This window comes from Astatotilapia calliptera, chromosome 5 (assembly GCF_900246225.1).
Source record: "Astatotilapia calliptera chromosome 5, fAstCal1.2, whole genome shotgun sequence".
NCBI classification, from domain to species: domain Eukaryota; kingdom Metazoa; phylum Chordata; class Actinopteri; order Cichliformes; family Cichlidae; genus Astatotilapia; species Astatotilapia calliptera.
The window spans coordinates 26315034-26331352 of NC_039306.1; the positions used below are offsets into that span (position 1 = coordinate 26315034).

Genomic DNA, 16319 nt, shown 5'->3' on the forward strand with positions numbered 1-16319 from the left:
ACAGAACTTTCACCAAAACTGCATGGATAGAGTTGACAGAGTAAACAAATACAGTGAATATGCCTGAAGGACTTGTTCCCATATTCATAATTTTCACAGTCTTTAACCCGACAAACTAAAAAACAGGGTGCATTGTTTCATCAGAAGTTCCATGCATGTGTCGTGCTGTGCTAAGAACATGAATCCATCTTGCAGTGCAGTGACTATGTTTGTGTGGGCTGCCAGCAGTGGTAAACAGTCTGATCCCTCACACTTCTATCAGGGTCAGAGTTCTGGATGGAGGCCAGCAGGGTTAGTGATCCTCTCCCAGCTCTGCTTCGCCTTCTCTCCCTACAAACTTCATTTTTTCCCAGCTTTGAGGAAGGATTAGACCCGGTATACAAGACCAGACTTTTCAAGCTGAGTTTTAAGCTGTTGGTTTCATTATTTTTTTCCAAAGTTAAAAGTTAGACTTAAACGCCCTCCTGCTGTATTTAGAACACTCTTTTAGCTTCTGTTTTCTCTGTAACATTTTTAAATTTCGGTTTTTCACCTCTTGCTGTCAGATTCGATGGCACTTGGAGTGCTAAATCCACAGTTAAAGAGCTCCTTAAGTGGGAGCGAATTTTTCGACAGTGGTTATGTAGAGGAACTACCACCTCCTCTTCAAAGCTACCTTTGTTTGACCATTTTTACATGCTTTTGTCCTGCATATCCCGTCAACATTGTGGCTTTGGTCTTCTCTATCATGGTAAGTCTAAACAATAAAACTTGATGGGGTTTTAATATCATGTCAGACCATGGGCGGGCAATTAATTTTCCCAAGAGCCCACAGCTAACGACTGATAGTAGCATCTACTCTTACCAGTAGCAGTTTATAAAGAGATAAATACTGAGCAGAGTTCAGCTTATTGCTCTGGTCTTCCACAATAGTTCCAGTGTGTCACGTGGCCCCTTGGGAGAATGAATTGCCCACGCCTCTGTGTTAGACTATGCATGCTCTGTGCTCTAATATTAAGGAAATAATGAGTCAGAGAGAAATGAAACATGTTCTTGTCCAGGCTGCTTTAAATGTAACGCTTACACAGTGTTCTGATGTGCTGGACCCTAAGATGTAACCCAGTCACACAGACACCTGCTCTGCCCATCAAACAAACTTACTTCATCTTCCGCTTTGGAAAATTACATTTTCATGCTGCCTGTTGATGGAAATAAACTTTCACTTGGCAAATAAAAAAAAAACAAAAAACAAAACCACTGATTAAACTTTTTTCATAGACTTTTCAGAGAGCTCTGCGTACCACATTTTGTGTTTTTAGCAGATTTGCCGGTGAGTTTTTACTCTTTACAGTGATTTCTCTCTTCCAGTCTAGAAACAGTTACTACAGCGGAGACTACGAAGGCTCCAGGCGGCTGGGCAGGAACGCGCTCTACGTGGCTATTGCCTCAGTCATCATCGGGCTTCTCATCATCGCCATCTCCTGCACTGTTCATTTTACCACAGTAAGACAGCCTCAGCACTGTTGCCACTCATAAAAACTTCTCAAGTGAATTTCTAAAAACTTTATATTGGAATATTGCAACTATAACTTGAGACATGACCCTACACATAGCTAATTTCATGAGTTATGTTAGTACTATTATTATTGTCATGCGTATTAGTGAAAGTCAAGTCAATGATTTTTGACTTGACTTGAATGAGGGTGACAAATACAAGCCTAATCTTTTATTGAAACCTTAATATTACAGCGTAAAAGGTCACATTAAATATATATAATATACACTGCTCAAAAAAATTTAAAGGAACACTTAGATCTAATGTGTTAGGAATAAAAGGACGCCACATCGTTTGATGGTACTGAGTAGCTCGTGTAGCCCCCCATGTGCTTGTATGCGTGCCTGATAACATCAGGGCATGCTTCTAATGAGATTGGAAGATCTGGATTAGGACATCACTGAAACTGTGGACAGTCTGAGATGCAATCTGGTGGCACTGGATTGTCTGAAACATAATGTCCCAGAGGTGATCTGTTGGATTTAGATCAGGCAAGTGTGGTGGCCAGTTAGTGGTATCAATTCCTTCCAGGGAACTGCCTGCATACTCTCACCATATGAGCCTGGGCATTATCATACACCAGGAGGAACCCAGAACACTGCACCAATATAAGGTCTGAAATGTGTCCAAGCATTTCATCCTGATACCTAATGGCAGTCAGGATGCCGTTGCATAGTCTGTAGAAGTCTGCGTGTCCCTTGATGGATATGCCTCCATCACTGACCCACCACCAAACTACTTATGCTGAAAATTGTTACAGGCAGCATAACATTTTTCAAGGCTTCTCCAGACCCTTTCATGTCTGTCACATGTGCTCAGGGTAAACCTGCTCTAATCTGTGAAAAGCACACGGCGCCAGTGGTGAACCTGGCAATTCCAGTATTTTAGGCTAAATGCCAGGTGTGCTTCATGATATTGGGCAGTGAGCACAGGGCCCACTAGAGGACGTCAGGCCCTCAAGCCACCCTCATGACAACTGTTTCTGATTGTTTGGTCAGAGATATTCACACCAGTGGGCTGCTGGAGGTCATTCTGTAGTCCTCATTCTGTTTCTTCTTGCACAATCGAGCAGTTACTCCTGCTGACGGGCTAAGGACCTTCTACAGCCCGGTCCAGCTCTCCTGGATTCTCCTCCAAGCTTTTGAGGCTATGCTGAAGGCGCCTAAAGGTGCATTATATTGTAAGGTGGACCCTACAATAGTACATACAGAGAAAAACCCAACAATTATACGATCGCCTATGAGCAAGCGCTTTGGCCACAGTGGGAAGGAAAAACTCCCTTTTAACAGGAAGAAACCTCTAGCAGAACCAGGCTCAGGGAGGGGCGGGGCCATCTGCTCCGACTGGTTGAGGTGAGGGGAGAAAGAGGGCACAAAAGACATGCTGTGGAAGAAAGACAGAAATTAATAACAAGTATGATTCAATGCAGAGAGGTGTATAAACACATAGTGAGTGAGAAAGGTGACTGAAGAAGAAATACTCAGTGCATCATGGGAATCCCCCGGCAGCCTACACCTATGGCAGCATAACTAAGGGAGGATTCAGGGTCACCTGGTCCAGCCCTAACTATATGCTTTATCAAAAAGGAAAGTTTTAAGCCTAATCTTAAAAGTAGAGATAGTGTCTGTCTCTCGAATCCAAACTGGAAGCTGGTTCCACGGAAGAGGGGCCTGAAAACTGAAGGCTCTCCCTCCCATTCTACTTTTAAATACTCTAGGAACAACAAGTAGGCCTGCAGAGCGAGAGCGAAGTGCTCTAATAGGGTGATATGGTACTACAAGGTCATTAAGACAAGATGGGGCCTAAATATTTACGACCTTGTATGTGAGGAGCAGGATTTTGAATTCTGGATTTAACAGGAAGCCAATGAAGGGAAGCCAAAACAGGAGAAATCTGCTCTCTCTTTCTAGTCCCTGTCAGTACTTTTACTGCAGCATTTTGGATTAGCTGAAGGCTTTCAGGGAGTTTTTAGGACATCTTGATAATAAAAAATTACAGTAGTCCAGCCTGGAAGTAATAAATGCATGAAGTTTTTCAGCGTCACTCTGAGACAGGATATTTCTAATTTTAGAGATGTTGTGCAAATGGAAGAAAGCAGTCTTACATATTTGTTTAGTAATAAAAAAAATCCTGTTTTGACTGTTGTCCCTGTTGTGTACCTGCTGTTAATTTAATTAACATCAAAGCAGCTGAAACTAATTAACAAAAGCTTCTGTTACTTAACTGACCAGATCAATACTCTGATTACAGAGTGTACCTTTAATTTTTGGAGCAGTGTACAACATGTAATGCATATCGAATAAATATAATATATAGATTTAATTGTACATGGGAGACTTGCCACTACTGACTATTCACCACTACATATAATATAGAAAAATTAGTCATTCATTTAATGTACTTTGTGTTGCAGATGGATTTTTAGTGCAGTGGATGCAGAGAGAGCAGAGAGTTGAAGACTCATTACGAGCTCAGGTGCCAACGAAAGGATTCAGACTCACCTCATGTTTACTTTAGCCTGTACAGTGCTTACTTTACTGTCTATGTTGTTCCTTACAAAAAATCAGTGAATGTAAAATCTGGTGGGCATGTAGACTTCAGTGACTAATGTCTTTCCAGATTTGATTGCAAAAGGCAGCTTTCCACAAAGGTGTAAACAATCCACTGTTTACTGTTGCTCATAGCTCGAGTGATAAAGATCCTGAACGTAATGCCTTCTTTAATGATAATAAAACCAGTTATGTTAAACCACAATGGTGGATAAAGAATCTGAAAAGACAACAACTGATAACAATGAAATATGAAAATAATTTAGGCGTGTAGAGTATAACTTACAAATGTATCTCTCCGAGGTAGAAGCCCAATTGACCTTTTCAAGAACACAGAGTGTCTTAATTAGCTTCACTGTATTTATAGATAATCCCCTGCTGTGCATCAAACCTGGAATTATTATGAAAATGATTGTGTAAACAAACAAATGTTATTTTCATTCCTGTAGCAGTTACAAAGAGCATGTGAAATATGTGTATCGCAGTGCAGCGTATCGGCGGCCACCATGGTTCACACAGAGACTTTTGGAAGAATAAATAATTCATAAGAAGAATAAATTAATTTTTCCTCTGATGACAGAAATGTTAAAACACACAATTGTGAAATCAAATCCAGTCACAAGTTCTGCTTCTGTAGCTTTATTTGCCTAGTGTGATGATTGATTATAAACACAGCAGTTAATATAAATGTAAACCAATGCTGGAAAAATTATATTACAAGTTATATCCCTGACTTTGTGCCTCGTGTTTATGATTATCTACAATTGCTGTTTTTTTATTGTATTTTTTTTTTTTGCATGAGACTTAAAGATGTGTTACAAACTTAGGCTGTGAGGTTTAAAAGTTGCTTGCATTTACCAGACAGCAAGGGTCTGATGAGAGAACTCCTGAAGATACTACACAATGGGAAATAAAGTATCTTGTAATATTTTGGGGGGACTTGCCCCATATTTGGACTGGATGTTAGAATATTTGGCATTTGGTGTTTACTCTTTTTCTTCAGCTGTGTTCGCACGAGCCTGCTGCCTAAATGCATTTTTAAAAATATATGTGTATTAAAATCAGTTCCAGACATTTCTTGCCACTTTAATTATTCTGTCTTGTTGACTGAAGAGCTATTGCTGCAGTTGCGTTCCTTCCTGTGTGGTCTGTCACGACTGAGTAAAATTTGGCATTACAATCACATAAAAGTAAACTCAAACCAAGCATCATGTTACATGCATTTGAGATCTCTATGTCTGCACCCTGTTAGACCCTACGACCTATCGCTTTTCAATAATTTACCCTGAATACACACAATTCAAAGTATTTATACAGACCTGCACAGCCTCAAGTTCACAACTTGAGCCTTGAACTACGACCTTCCATGCCGGGACTTTTCCCTGTAGTTTGATATGTCGCAGCATATGCCCAGCTAAATATAGCAGATCTGCCCTCTGTGTGGCAGATTGCTCAGCCTCTCACATGGTCAAACAAAACTCATCCTTTCATGAAGCAACATAAAGTGGCCTAAAGGTGGGAGGGAATAAAGGGATGATTCAGACGGGTTTAAGCGGGAGAGTCATGATCCTGTACGTCCATTTCAGTCTCAACTCATGACTCATAACTGTTTTCTTGTTGCTACTGAAAAACAAGCCTTTCAGACTGTTTTCATATATTGCACAGCTATCTGCAGGGTAATGATGCTTTCCCTGGTCCCCAGGGAGAGACGTATTACACATACATGCTCCACATATAGAGAAACTAAAATCTGCAGTTTGCAATTTGGTTTGCAGTTATGCAGTGTTTTTTCTTCTTCTTCTTTCAAACCTATCTCCTACTTGCAGGTGCAATTCATAGCAGTCCCTCTGATGTAACAGGCCCGCTGCCAAGTTTCAGCAGTTATTCTAATGCACTTAACAAATCACTTTTGGCAGTAATCTTGTTCTATTATCTCCCTTTACTTGAAAGAGAAATGCAGCGTGATTGTAGTGCAACCTCTTTGATGTCACACCAAAGCAAAACGCGAAAGGACGGGATGGAAAAAAAAAAGATAAAATGAGCGCGGGGATAAGGCGACTTGAAAAGCACTTTGTAAGATTATCAAGGGATCAAGACAGACTTTGTGACAGGAAAATGACGACCATAATATGTGCCGAAGAAAATTTCACACATGCACAATTAATTAAAATAGTTTCCATTTATATGTTTCATGTTGCCTCAAAAAGAGATTATGACTTCCATCTTTGTGAGCGCGCTGCTTTTATTCTTCTGCACAAGAATAGTGAATCATATTATTTTTCAGCTTGCATTCACATCAATAATTCATCATGAAGCTGTACTGTTGTGTTGTTGGCCGCATTACAGCCGGTAAATTTGGAGAGCACTCCATGACTCATGCGAGGTGCGCATAAATAGGCCACTCAAACAAGTCGCTTCCATTAGCACTGCATAGACCCTTCATGTGTACATATCGCATGACACATTCCTCCTATCCGGCAGCAGTTTGATCTAGTTGGAATAAATGAAATAGGATCACTGTGGGAACGATGCTGTGCAAGCAGAGAAAGAGCGATATGCATTTAGATACCTGATATTCAAAAACGAAAAGGTCCTTTCTTCTTTTTTCATACTAAGACTAGAATTTCTACCATGCATCTGCCAGCCAGTCAGGTTGAATTCATGTCCGCTTAGTCACATATAGTTTAATGATGACTGGAATTTAATATCGTCTGACTATTTCAGAAAGTGCTGATCTGCTGGGATCAGCACAAAAGTAAAGAATCAGAAGAGCGTCTCTGAATGTACAACGTGTTGAACCTCGAAGCAGATCAGCTACAGCAGCAGAAGAGCACACTGTGTGCCACTCCTGTCAGCTAAGAACAGGAAACTGAAGCTACAGTTCACACAGGCTCACCAGAACTGAATAACAGAAGACTGGAAAAATGTTTCCTAGCTTGATGAGTCTCAATTTCTGCCACAATATGTGGATGGCAGGCTCACAATTAGGGTAAAACAACATGAGACAATGGATCCATCATGGCTTGTATCAACAGTTCAGGCTGGTACTGTCATGTAATTGTGTGGGGGTTACTTTCTGGGGCACCTGAATGCCAATTACCATTGTTTAAACACCACAGCTGACCTAAATATTACTGCTTACCACATGCATCTATAGGATAGGTAAAATGGGAGATTTCCATCTGTTTTCTGGGTTACAGAGTTTTTACAAACATTATGATGGAACTGATGGCCTTTTCAATATGAAATGTCACCATGTTTATCCTATCGGACATATGTGATATTAATTAATTCTTGTGTTATTACCAAGAAAGTGTTTTGTTGACCCTTGACAACCAAAACCAAATCAGTTCTTCCTTTTAGTGATGGTGAATGACTGTCAAATCTGATTAATTATGATTATAATTAATTATTTCTATTGTGTTCCAAAGAATGGGACTGATGGATGGGTGAAAAAATGGGTACTGTTGTTAATTTTCAAAATGTATATTGTTTCTCAGAATTAAAGACTTTTGCCTCAATTTTAAAAAAAATTCCATTAGGTCACATGCTTTGGGGTAAATGGCATAAGCTAGATAGATAACAAATAGACACAGTAGCCTATTTCAGATACATTTGGATCATGAACTTTAATATCCATTTCTCTCGCAGCTCTATTTTTGCTGTGATGCTTTCACTGTGAAACCCTCCACTGGTTTGACCAGACAGCTTAGACTGCCTGTTAGCTGTGCTCTATTTAAGGTCCAGTGGGTTTTTATAGCTATAGTTTTACCTTCTGGAAATGTTGTCGGGGACAATGTGTGAGCATCAAACACAAGAGTAAAGTTGGGGGCCTGACCTCATCTTTACCCTGAATACAATCCATAATATCTGAAGAGTGCTACCTTGAACGCCATCGTCGTTACATTTAATGCTAACTGACTAACAATGAAATTGAATTTGTTGACGCTGAAGGTCAGCACATTTGATAAAATACATTTGCAGTCGTTTGAGAAAATGTCAGCCTGTATTTGTAGAAGTCTGCTGTGTTAATAGGGGAGCTCAAAGACACCCACGTCAACAATGATGCTGCTTATGCCGACAATGACTTTGGCCTCGTGAAGCACTCCCAAGTCCTGATCATTACAGATGCTAATGGTAGTTTAGGTGGATGGTTGTTGAGAGAGATGATTACCCTGTTATGTAAGAATTTAATAATGTAATGCGCTCAGGCTTATGAAATGGTGCTGAAAAAAATGTTTGGGTCAACATTTTTTTATACTATTGTCATTTTTTTGTTCATTTTTTATGGGCCTGCAATTTTTTTTCCAACTGAGACTAATTAAAAAAAAAAAAAAACTTTAAGCACAAACCAAAAAGTTTTTTTCTGACGTGCTGCAATTTGTCCTGTGCATGAAAACTGTGATCACACAGAACACAAACAATGGCTGTTGACATTTACCATGTGTGACGTACGTGCAGTTAGATGCTAAATTCCACCACACGGAAAACTTTTTATGGCAACCGTACGACCTAATGGTCAAGTAATAGATTTAAACTGTGTTTATTACCTGGGCAAGCAGTTAAGATGAAACAACTTTGTGGTCTTTAGCACATTAACTCCCCTGTACAAAAGTTCAGATTTCCTTGAACTGTATCCTTTGACTGAACCAGTGTTTACATTTGATCCGCTCACCACAGGCTTGTTCAAGTAAATCAACATGCAGCCATTGTTCACCTGTTATAAGGATATTGTGCACATAGCCCATTTTTAGACACAAACTCCCTCCAATTAGTCTGTCATCCTCATGTCTGTATGATCACCCACAGCAATCTAACGAGAACAAATTCATTCATTTATATATATTACTTTCACAGCTGGACGTATGAATTGCATGCAGCTATACAGGCAAGGTCACGATTAATCTTGAGAACTAAACACCATTATAAAGTAGAAAAGCACAACATTGCACCTCATTGGCAACATTTCTAGTTTAAGTTTTTATTTTCAAAATCACCATCACTACTGTAAATGTGATATTGATGAAGCAGCCAGTGTTATATGTCTCCATCGTAAAACAGAATCACAACCAAGTGTGAGTGTGAGAAGTCAAATTGCTACTCAAAGCAAAGATTTATAATGTACTATTGTACAGTACTACTGGGTAAGCATAATTTTTTTAACATTCAGGGTTAAAGTTGTGAAGGGGCATATTTGAACCTAACTAGGTGGAATTTAGTAAAACGGGCTCTAAGGGAAACCCTGCAATGTTAAAAAGGCCAAAGCACACACAACACTACAATCACCACAGTTAAATATAAGTGGAATCGCTGCATGTGATGACATAAATGTATGTATTAATCACAGCGCTACCTGGGAACAAACTGTGCCAGCACAGTTGACTGGGTGTGCTTGGCTGTCCTGTATCTCTGCTACGTCATCACACTCTACACAAAGGCAAATGCAGGCTTAGACTAGCACGACTTCACTGAATTAAAAAGTGCAGCCAGTTTGAAAACAGATTGTTTGTGTGAACTGCACGTCCTGCAGCCTTACAGTTCCATTCTGATAAGTTATGTTAATCAACTCTACGTGTGGGCGTGTTTCGGCTCGGTGCGCTGCTACAGCGGCCCCCAAGTATCTGTGCTCCAGGAAATTACAAAAATTATCATGCAAAGGCAACCATAAAGACTGTAACTTCTATTCAGAGACAAACACGACGATGTATTGCATACATTACACATAAAAAGTGGCACACCAAAGTGATAGAAGTACATTTTAAAATACTTAAATCTTACACTGCTTGACTGCTGAAAAAAATGAGACACACCACAGACAAAGTCAAACTTTCAGTACATTCAGGAAGCGGCATACGACTGAAACATTGACTTCATGAACATCTTATTTAAGGATAACTGTGCTTTTTTGGGTATTTCGTTAAATTAAATGAAAACTTAAAATAGAACGGTAACCCCACTGAACCATGAAATACAAATGCGCATTAAACAGAGGTGGAAAAGCCACACTGCAGGTCAGCGTGAAAGACACAGAGAACGTTATACAACCTTATCTCTCCTAAACAGTTCTCAAGATTGTGCAGCACAGCGCACTGCTATCTGGACAACAGTCAGCAGAAATTGAAAGCCTTACGAACTACATGTCGTGATGTTTAAAAGCGCAACAGCAAGACTAAAATTAGATCTGTAAATTACAAGGCACAAATATTTAATCTGACAATATGCGGCATGTTGTTTGAAAGAGAAGCCAATAATAGGACAAGTGCGTATTGTCCACACACTGAAAACAACACCTTGTAGACTGAAAAGCCATAACATTTTCAACATACTGGGTCCTAATCAGGTGAATCACCAACAGTATACAGAAAAGCAAACAGAAAATAGATACGAAATCAGTTACTGCACAATGCAGATGCTTTTGTAAGCATGGTAAAATCTGACAATGACTCCACAATTCCTTTTGCAACACAGGTCCAAAGCAGCACCCTAAAGCCAGCAGTAATCACATTTGTTTGCCCTGTCATTATTCTTTTGTCCTGCAGAGGGGCCTCAAGCTAAATGCTCTAGTGTCTCTAGCTTCTGACAGTGAGCCATGAAAACAGAGGACGGATTCTTTTATATTAGTCTGACTGAAATGTGTTAACGTTAACGTGCGCTTAGTCATCCACAGCAAACTGTAACATTACGATTCTATCGACCAGAATTGGCTGTAATCAGACAAGTTTAATCAAGTAAACCCATCATACATTGCTATAAATACTTCTTAATACACCACACTGACCTCAAACGTGTCAAACTTGGAGTAACCTGAACAATAAAAGATCACGAGACAGAACAATTTGACCGAATCTGCAGCAGAAACCTGTTTTTGCAACAGAACACGATCTCCTCGTTTGGTGACTTGTTACATGAGGGTATGCTGTGTGCGCCACAAATGCTGCATTACTGATTGTCTCACTCTGCTTATTCAGATATTTAGTAGTCTTGACTACATCTCTGTGTTAATGCAGCTCATATGATACTGTTACTTACAGGAACTTTCAACCGCAGTGATGTGTTGACACTTTGATTGTAGTATTGAGATAAGCTGCAAAAGAAGAGAACATATGTTCTGACTTAAAAGTTTATTTTTTTTCCACTTGGAGTAAATCATATTAAAAAAACATAAATGACCCCGTGGAGTGTAATAGTGATCTATTACACTCCACGGGGTCAGGGACACTTGTAGGATCAAAGTGGACAAGGTGCTGCTGGACACTTTGGTAAATGGCCTGCATTTGTATAGCGCTTTTCTAGTCCATAGGACCCCAAAGCGCTTTACACTACATTCAGTCATTCACCCATTCACACACACATTCACACACTGGCGATAGCAAGCTACATTGTAGCCACAGCTGCCCTGGGGCACACTGACAGAGGCGAGGCTGCCAGACACAGGCGCCACCGGGCCCTCAATTAGAAGATTAGTTATGAGCATTGTGCTCGGAGTTCCACAAACCATGTCTATGATTGAGTCTTAATTTAGCTTCTCCTTGTTTGATTCCCAGTTTCCTGCTTTTGACAGCTGAAATTATTTGTTTGGCCATACTGTGAACTGCGATGCAAGGCAGAAGTCATTGTTTTGTCTGACAGGCAGCTTTGCTTGTTCCCCGTAACAACCTTCACACCCCCTCCTCCTGTCTGCAGCAGGAGGCCTGTGTAATTACATCCAAACCATTCCCCTCTCCCTACGCTTGATATCACCGCTGACATCCACTTGCACGGCCCCTCCTCTCGCGCTCTCGCTCTCTCTCTCCCTCTCGCCCCTCTGAATCTCTGCTGTTGGAGAGCTCTCTGGCAGACAGTGCGCAGTCCTGCCTCGTCTTCAGTTGTCTGTAGTGCAGCGGAGCAGGTGGAGAAGGAAAAGAAACGGGGGAGACAGAGGGGAGAGCAGAGTATGGCAGACAGCTGGAGAAGGAACTGTTATCCATGTGAATAATGGAAGATGGCTGACTTATACGCTGGGATATTTATTCAAAGAACAGTAGAAAAACTGATGCCTCAGTGTGTCGGGTAAGTGTGCAACTACTGTGAATGTAAGACTTTGCTCCATAGCAACACATAGCGTGATAAAAACAAATTGGAAAGTCTTAACATTCTTAGTGTTTTGAAGTTAAGATTGTTATTAGAATTATGTTTTCCATAGGACTGGGGCCAGCTGGTGCTATTTAAGTACGCAGCGAGTTATGAGATCAGGGGGAGATCACCAGTTGTGACTGAGGTATCCTCCTTAATCACTAAAGAGTGAAAAAAATGGAGCTTCCTTTCCACCTGAGGATTGAAGGCTGCACCAAATCCAGATCAAATGTTCTGTGACTTTATCAGATCCACCTGTCACACTCTGCAGGCAGCCAGGTCTCCAACTGCACATGTGGGGGTATGAAATCAACTGACGCAGGGGACTCTGATTAACATGAGACTGATAAGAGGTGATAGCGAGTCTAGGTGTGACAGCGCTGTCACTTCCATGCAGATATTGGAATTAGAAGGGCTTCTCAATAGTTAGGTGAGACAAGCAGATTTAAGACTGACTGATAGACATCATGCTAGATTCAACTGAGTCACGTGAATAACACATAGAGGGTTATATCCATGTGATTCACTGGGTTTGAAGAGGCGTTTTTTTCCTCACGGGAAGTGGCTGTACTCATGCTATTCAGCACTAACTTGAGAATGCAGAGCAAAGATCAGGACAGGCCTCAAATCCCAAGATCAGTGATGAGCAACGATTGTAGTGCCTTAAACTCTAGATGCCTCTGTGCTTTTACATGGCAATGATGATAGCAATGAGTAAAATGAAGTGACGTGTTTCATTTACAATAAAATATTCACAAATAAAATGAATTTTCATGTTTTTAGAAAGTAACAAGATTCAAAAAGCGATCTTCGGGACAACACTATTCACACGCAACATAAGTTCACTGTTCACTGGTAAGTGCTTTTGCAGTGTAAACATATTGACATGCTAATCCTCCAAATGGGAAAATAATGGGAGTGAATTTCTGTCTGGTTAATGTGCATCTACATTAGCAACTGGTCCACCTTTATTAAAGATATTCAGTTGTCAAGAAAGATGAGCACAGCAACCATGTATGCATGTATGTGTGAGAAAGAGAGAGAGAGAGGGGGAGAGAGTAGGTTACCACAACTTTATTTTGGTGAATCAAAGTGCACAGTGTGCAGCGAGCTTGTAGCATGTGAGTTATGCAGGGAAACAGGATGCGATTAGTAGGAATGCACAGTCCATTGGTTGATTTGGATTAGTAACAATCACAAACTGATATTATTGCTTCAAAAGCAGCGCTAACTCTATTAGCTGTGGTTGTGGAGCCAGATGAAATCGAATTCTCGTGTGCAAGCAGAGCTGGTGCATGTGAAGCTACAGTGGCCTGCGATCAATTTGCATCAACCTAGCGGCGGCTGTATAAAATTTAAGCTTAACACAGTAGATATGGTGTGCATAATTGTGTACAAATGGGGCATATGCTCCCTTTCGCTGCCTGCGTAGCCACTCAGCTGGAAGGGAAGGCTTTCATATAGCTCCAAACAGATGTTCCATTCATACCAGGGGTGGCTAACCATCATGACCGATTTAATGCTATTTCGGTAATTTTGAGTTTAGACCTTGTAGATGTGTTGTTTTTAGTGTTTGCATGATTGAAAACAGTGGTGAGGTTTACCTAGCTACCTTGCCCAAGAATCCTCTGGCCAGTAATGATTTAGTGTTTACCAGTAGCATTTATGAGCTAGTGTTGAGGTTCAGCATTTGTTTTGAAAGTAAGTTCAATATACCACTACAGTACCATTGTTCTGCATGGTTAACTGAGAAAATCCTTGGTAATAGTACTTTATATATAATATATTAATACTCACAATAAAGAAGATATCTGGAATCCACCTTCTAAGTTTAGTTGACTGTTCTCGGGGAAACAAGGTGACTTATTATATGATACAGTAAAATTTACTCTGGTGATTTTTTAATCTTTTTTTTTAAGTCAACAGTCTTACTGAACACTCTTTCTCACTTCTTCCTCAAAGTAGGGGATTTCTGTCTGTTCAGGCAATACAGTGTGCTTTTCTGTTTACTAAAAATGATAATTAATTTGGTTAATAAGTGTGTAAAGAGTAGAAACAAACCATATTGTGTAGTAGTAAAAAATTAGCATGCTGGATTACAGTTTGAATGGCTTTTTTTTTTTTTTTTTTTAAAATCAAAGTCAAATCAAAATTGCCATCAGTTCAGTCATGAAGCATTTTTTGGAGTCAGTATTCTTGCAAAGGCTTTCCTCAAGTTTTCTTTCTCAAATGGCTCAAAAGGATCATTGATCATCAAGTAAAAAGTCATGAACCTGATCTTACCTATCCTGACACAGATCACAAGATCCAGCCTTTGAGATATATGAGTTTTATTTTAAAATACACTCTCTAGGACTATATTTTACTGAAAATAATAATTCAAGTTTAGTGAAGAAATAAAAAACTGAGGTACAGATATGAGCTAATTATCTTTTTACAAAGTTTTTGTGTCATTTTAAATGAGACATCTAAGGAAATGAGCTGATGCATTATCACAATAACGGTCCACAAAATGGAAGGACACTGAGTCTGACCTGAATTCATTACACTGTGAGGAGGAGGAGTGATGTCATCGTTTTGTCTTCAGACTTTGTTTTTTTCCCTCTTTATTTAATTGTTGGTGCCTCCCATGTTAGCTTAACCTGTATTCAATTAGTTCCCTGTTTGTTTCTAATCCTGTCCCTATCACTGTTGTTTATCAGGTTGCCTGCACAGCCTGTGTTTACGCCTGCTTCCTCCTATCTGCTTCCTCTGTTCTCGTGTTCCTGTGTTCAGTTCCTCGTGTGTTTTTGAGCGTGTTCGTGGTTATTTGGGTTTACAGCAAGTCAAACTGAAATTAATCTTTTGTTTATACATCCTGCCTATGTGTCCAGTGTTTTGATCCTCATCCCTGTGTTCTTCTGTGCCTGTGTGTGCTCTCAAATGCTGACTTCTATTATAAAAGACATTAATTAGACGGAGATGGCATTAAAAAATAGTACAAATGTTACACATATATTAGTATATAGTATAAAACTGATATAAAACAATGAACAGCAAGGAGAAGGAGACTGATTGAAAAGATTGATGAGTTAACTGAGACATACTGTGCTCCACTTTCCATTTCATGCTCCACAGGTGTTCAATTATTCCTAATTGTTCTATTTGTTTCTCTCTTACAGACAGTTGCAGGCGTTTACTGGAATCATAAGCAGTGTTTTGACAATACAGACTATTGTGAAATCATCACTGGGAGAAAGTGCTGCGAGCCTCCTCTGTATGTTGGAGCACTGGTGTGTCACCCTAAAGAAGCTATCAGGAAAAACAGAACCTTGAGGAGCAAACATTCATATCTTAAGTGACACATGCAAGCCAACTTTCCTGTGCTTGTCTTCTCTAAAAATTCTGCACAATACAGTGTGCGCTTTGTGGAAGGGAACACTCCACTTTGATGTTCATATTACATATTAATTTTATCCCACAATAATTACCATAATTAACTATATGATGGAGATATATGTTAAGTTCTTCTGTGGACATCACCTCCTATAGATTCATGCTTTCTAAATAAATATGCTGCTGCTTGGTCTTACTAATGAACTAAGGACATCAAGGAGCCAACTTAAAAGCTCAAATTTAGGTTAAACGTCACTGGGAACTGCTGTCCAGTCTTAAATATGGAATCAGAAGGAAGCACAGGACTGTCCACAGCTGCACTGGTGGCCATCGCCTGCAACACCTTTGTTGCCATCCTCCTTCTCCTCCTCTGTCTAATCCTCTACCGAGCCTGCAGGGTTCCTTCTAGCCCAGAAAGGCAGCCTGTGCTGGCTCCAAGTGAAGCAGAAACCCAGCAGATGAACGAGCACAAGTACCTGTTAACCTCCTGACTGATGAAGAATGAGTCAAATGTAGCAACAAGCTATGACCTCAGCGTACTCCTCCACAGGAGAGGGAAGTGAAGGAGCACTGAGCCTGACTGCAAGCAATAACGAAGCTTGTCCTCTCCTAGTGTCAAAAAAAAAAAAAATTTAAAAAAAAATAAAGAAATCAGCTGTCGCTCTAAAATCAGAAATGCCTCACAAAAACAGAAAGGATGAGTTGTTGTGGAGTGAGAGAACTATTTTTAAACAGCGATCACTTGTCAA

At 40.1% G+C, this 16319-nt stretch overlaps 1 protein-coding gene across 1 annotated transcript; it reads left to right on the forward strand.

Annotated features, from left to right (window-relative positions):
* Nucleotides 1-199: 199 nt before the first annotated feature.
* LOC113022760 (transmembrane protein 233) lies at nucleotides 200-5157 on the forward strand. Its single transcript, XM_026168522.1, has 3 exons — nucleotides 200-730; nucleotides 1348-1482; nucleotides 3948-5157. The coding sequence occupies exons 1-3, from the start codon at nucleotides 551-553 to the stop codon at nucleotides 3957-3959; spliced, it is 327 nt and encodes a 108-aa protein (XP_026024307.1). The 5' UTR covers nucleotides 200-550; the 3' UTR covers nucleotides 3960-5157.
* The last annotated feature ends 11162 nt before the right edge of the window (nucleotides 5158-16319 follow it).

Excerpts from the sequence above, each read along its gene's own strand:
- LOC113022760 (XM_026168522.1), top strand. The coding sequence starts at position 551 with ATGGCACTTGGAGTGCTAAATCCACAGTTAAAGAGCTCCTTAAGTGGG. Across the intron at positions 731-1,347 it reads CTTTGGTCTTCTCTATCATG|TCTAGAAACAGTTACTACAG; the intron begins GTAAGTCTAAAC and ends TCTCTCTTCCAG.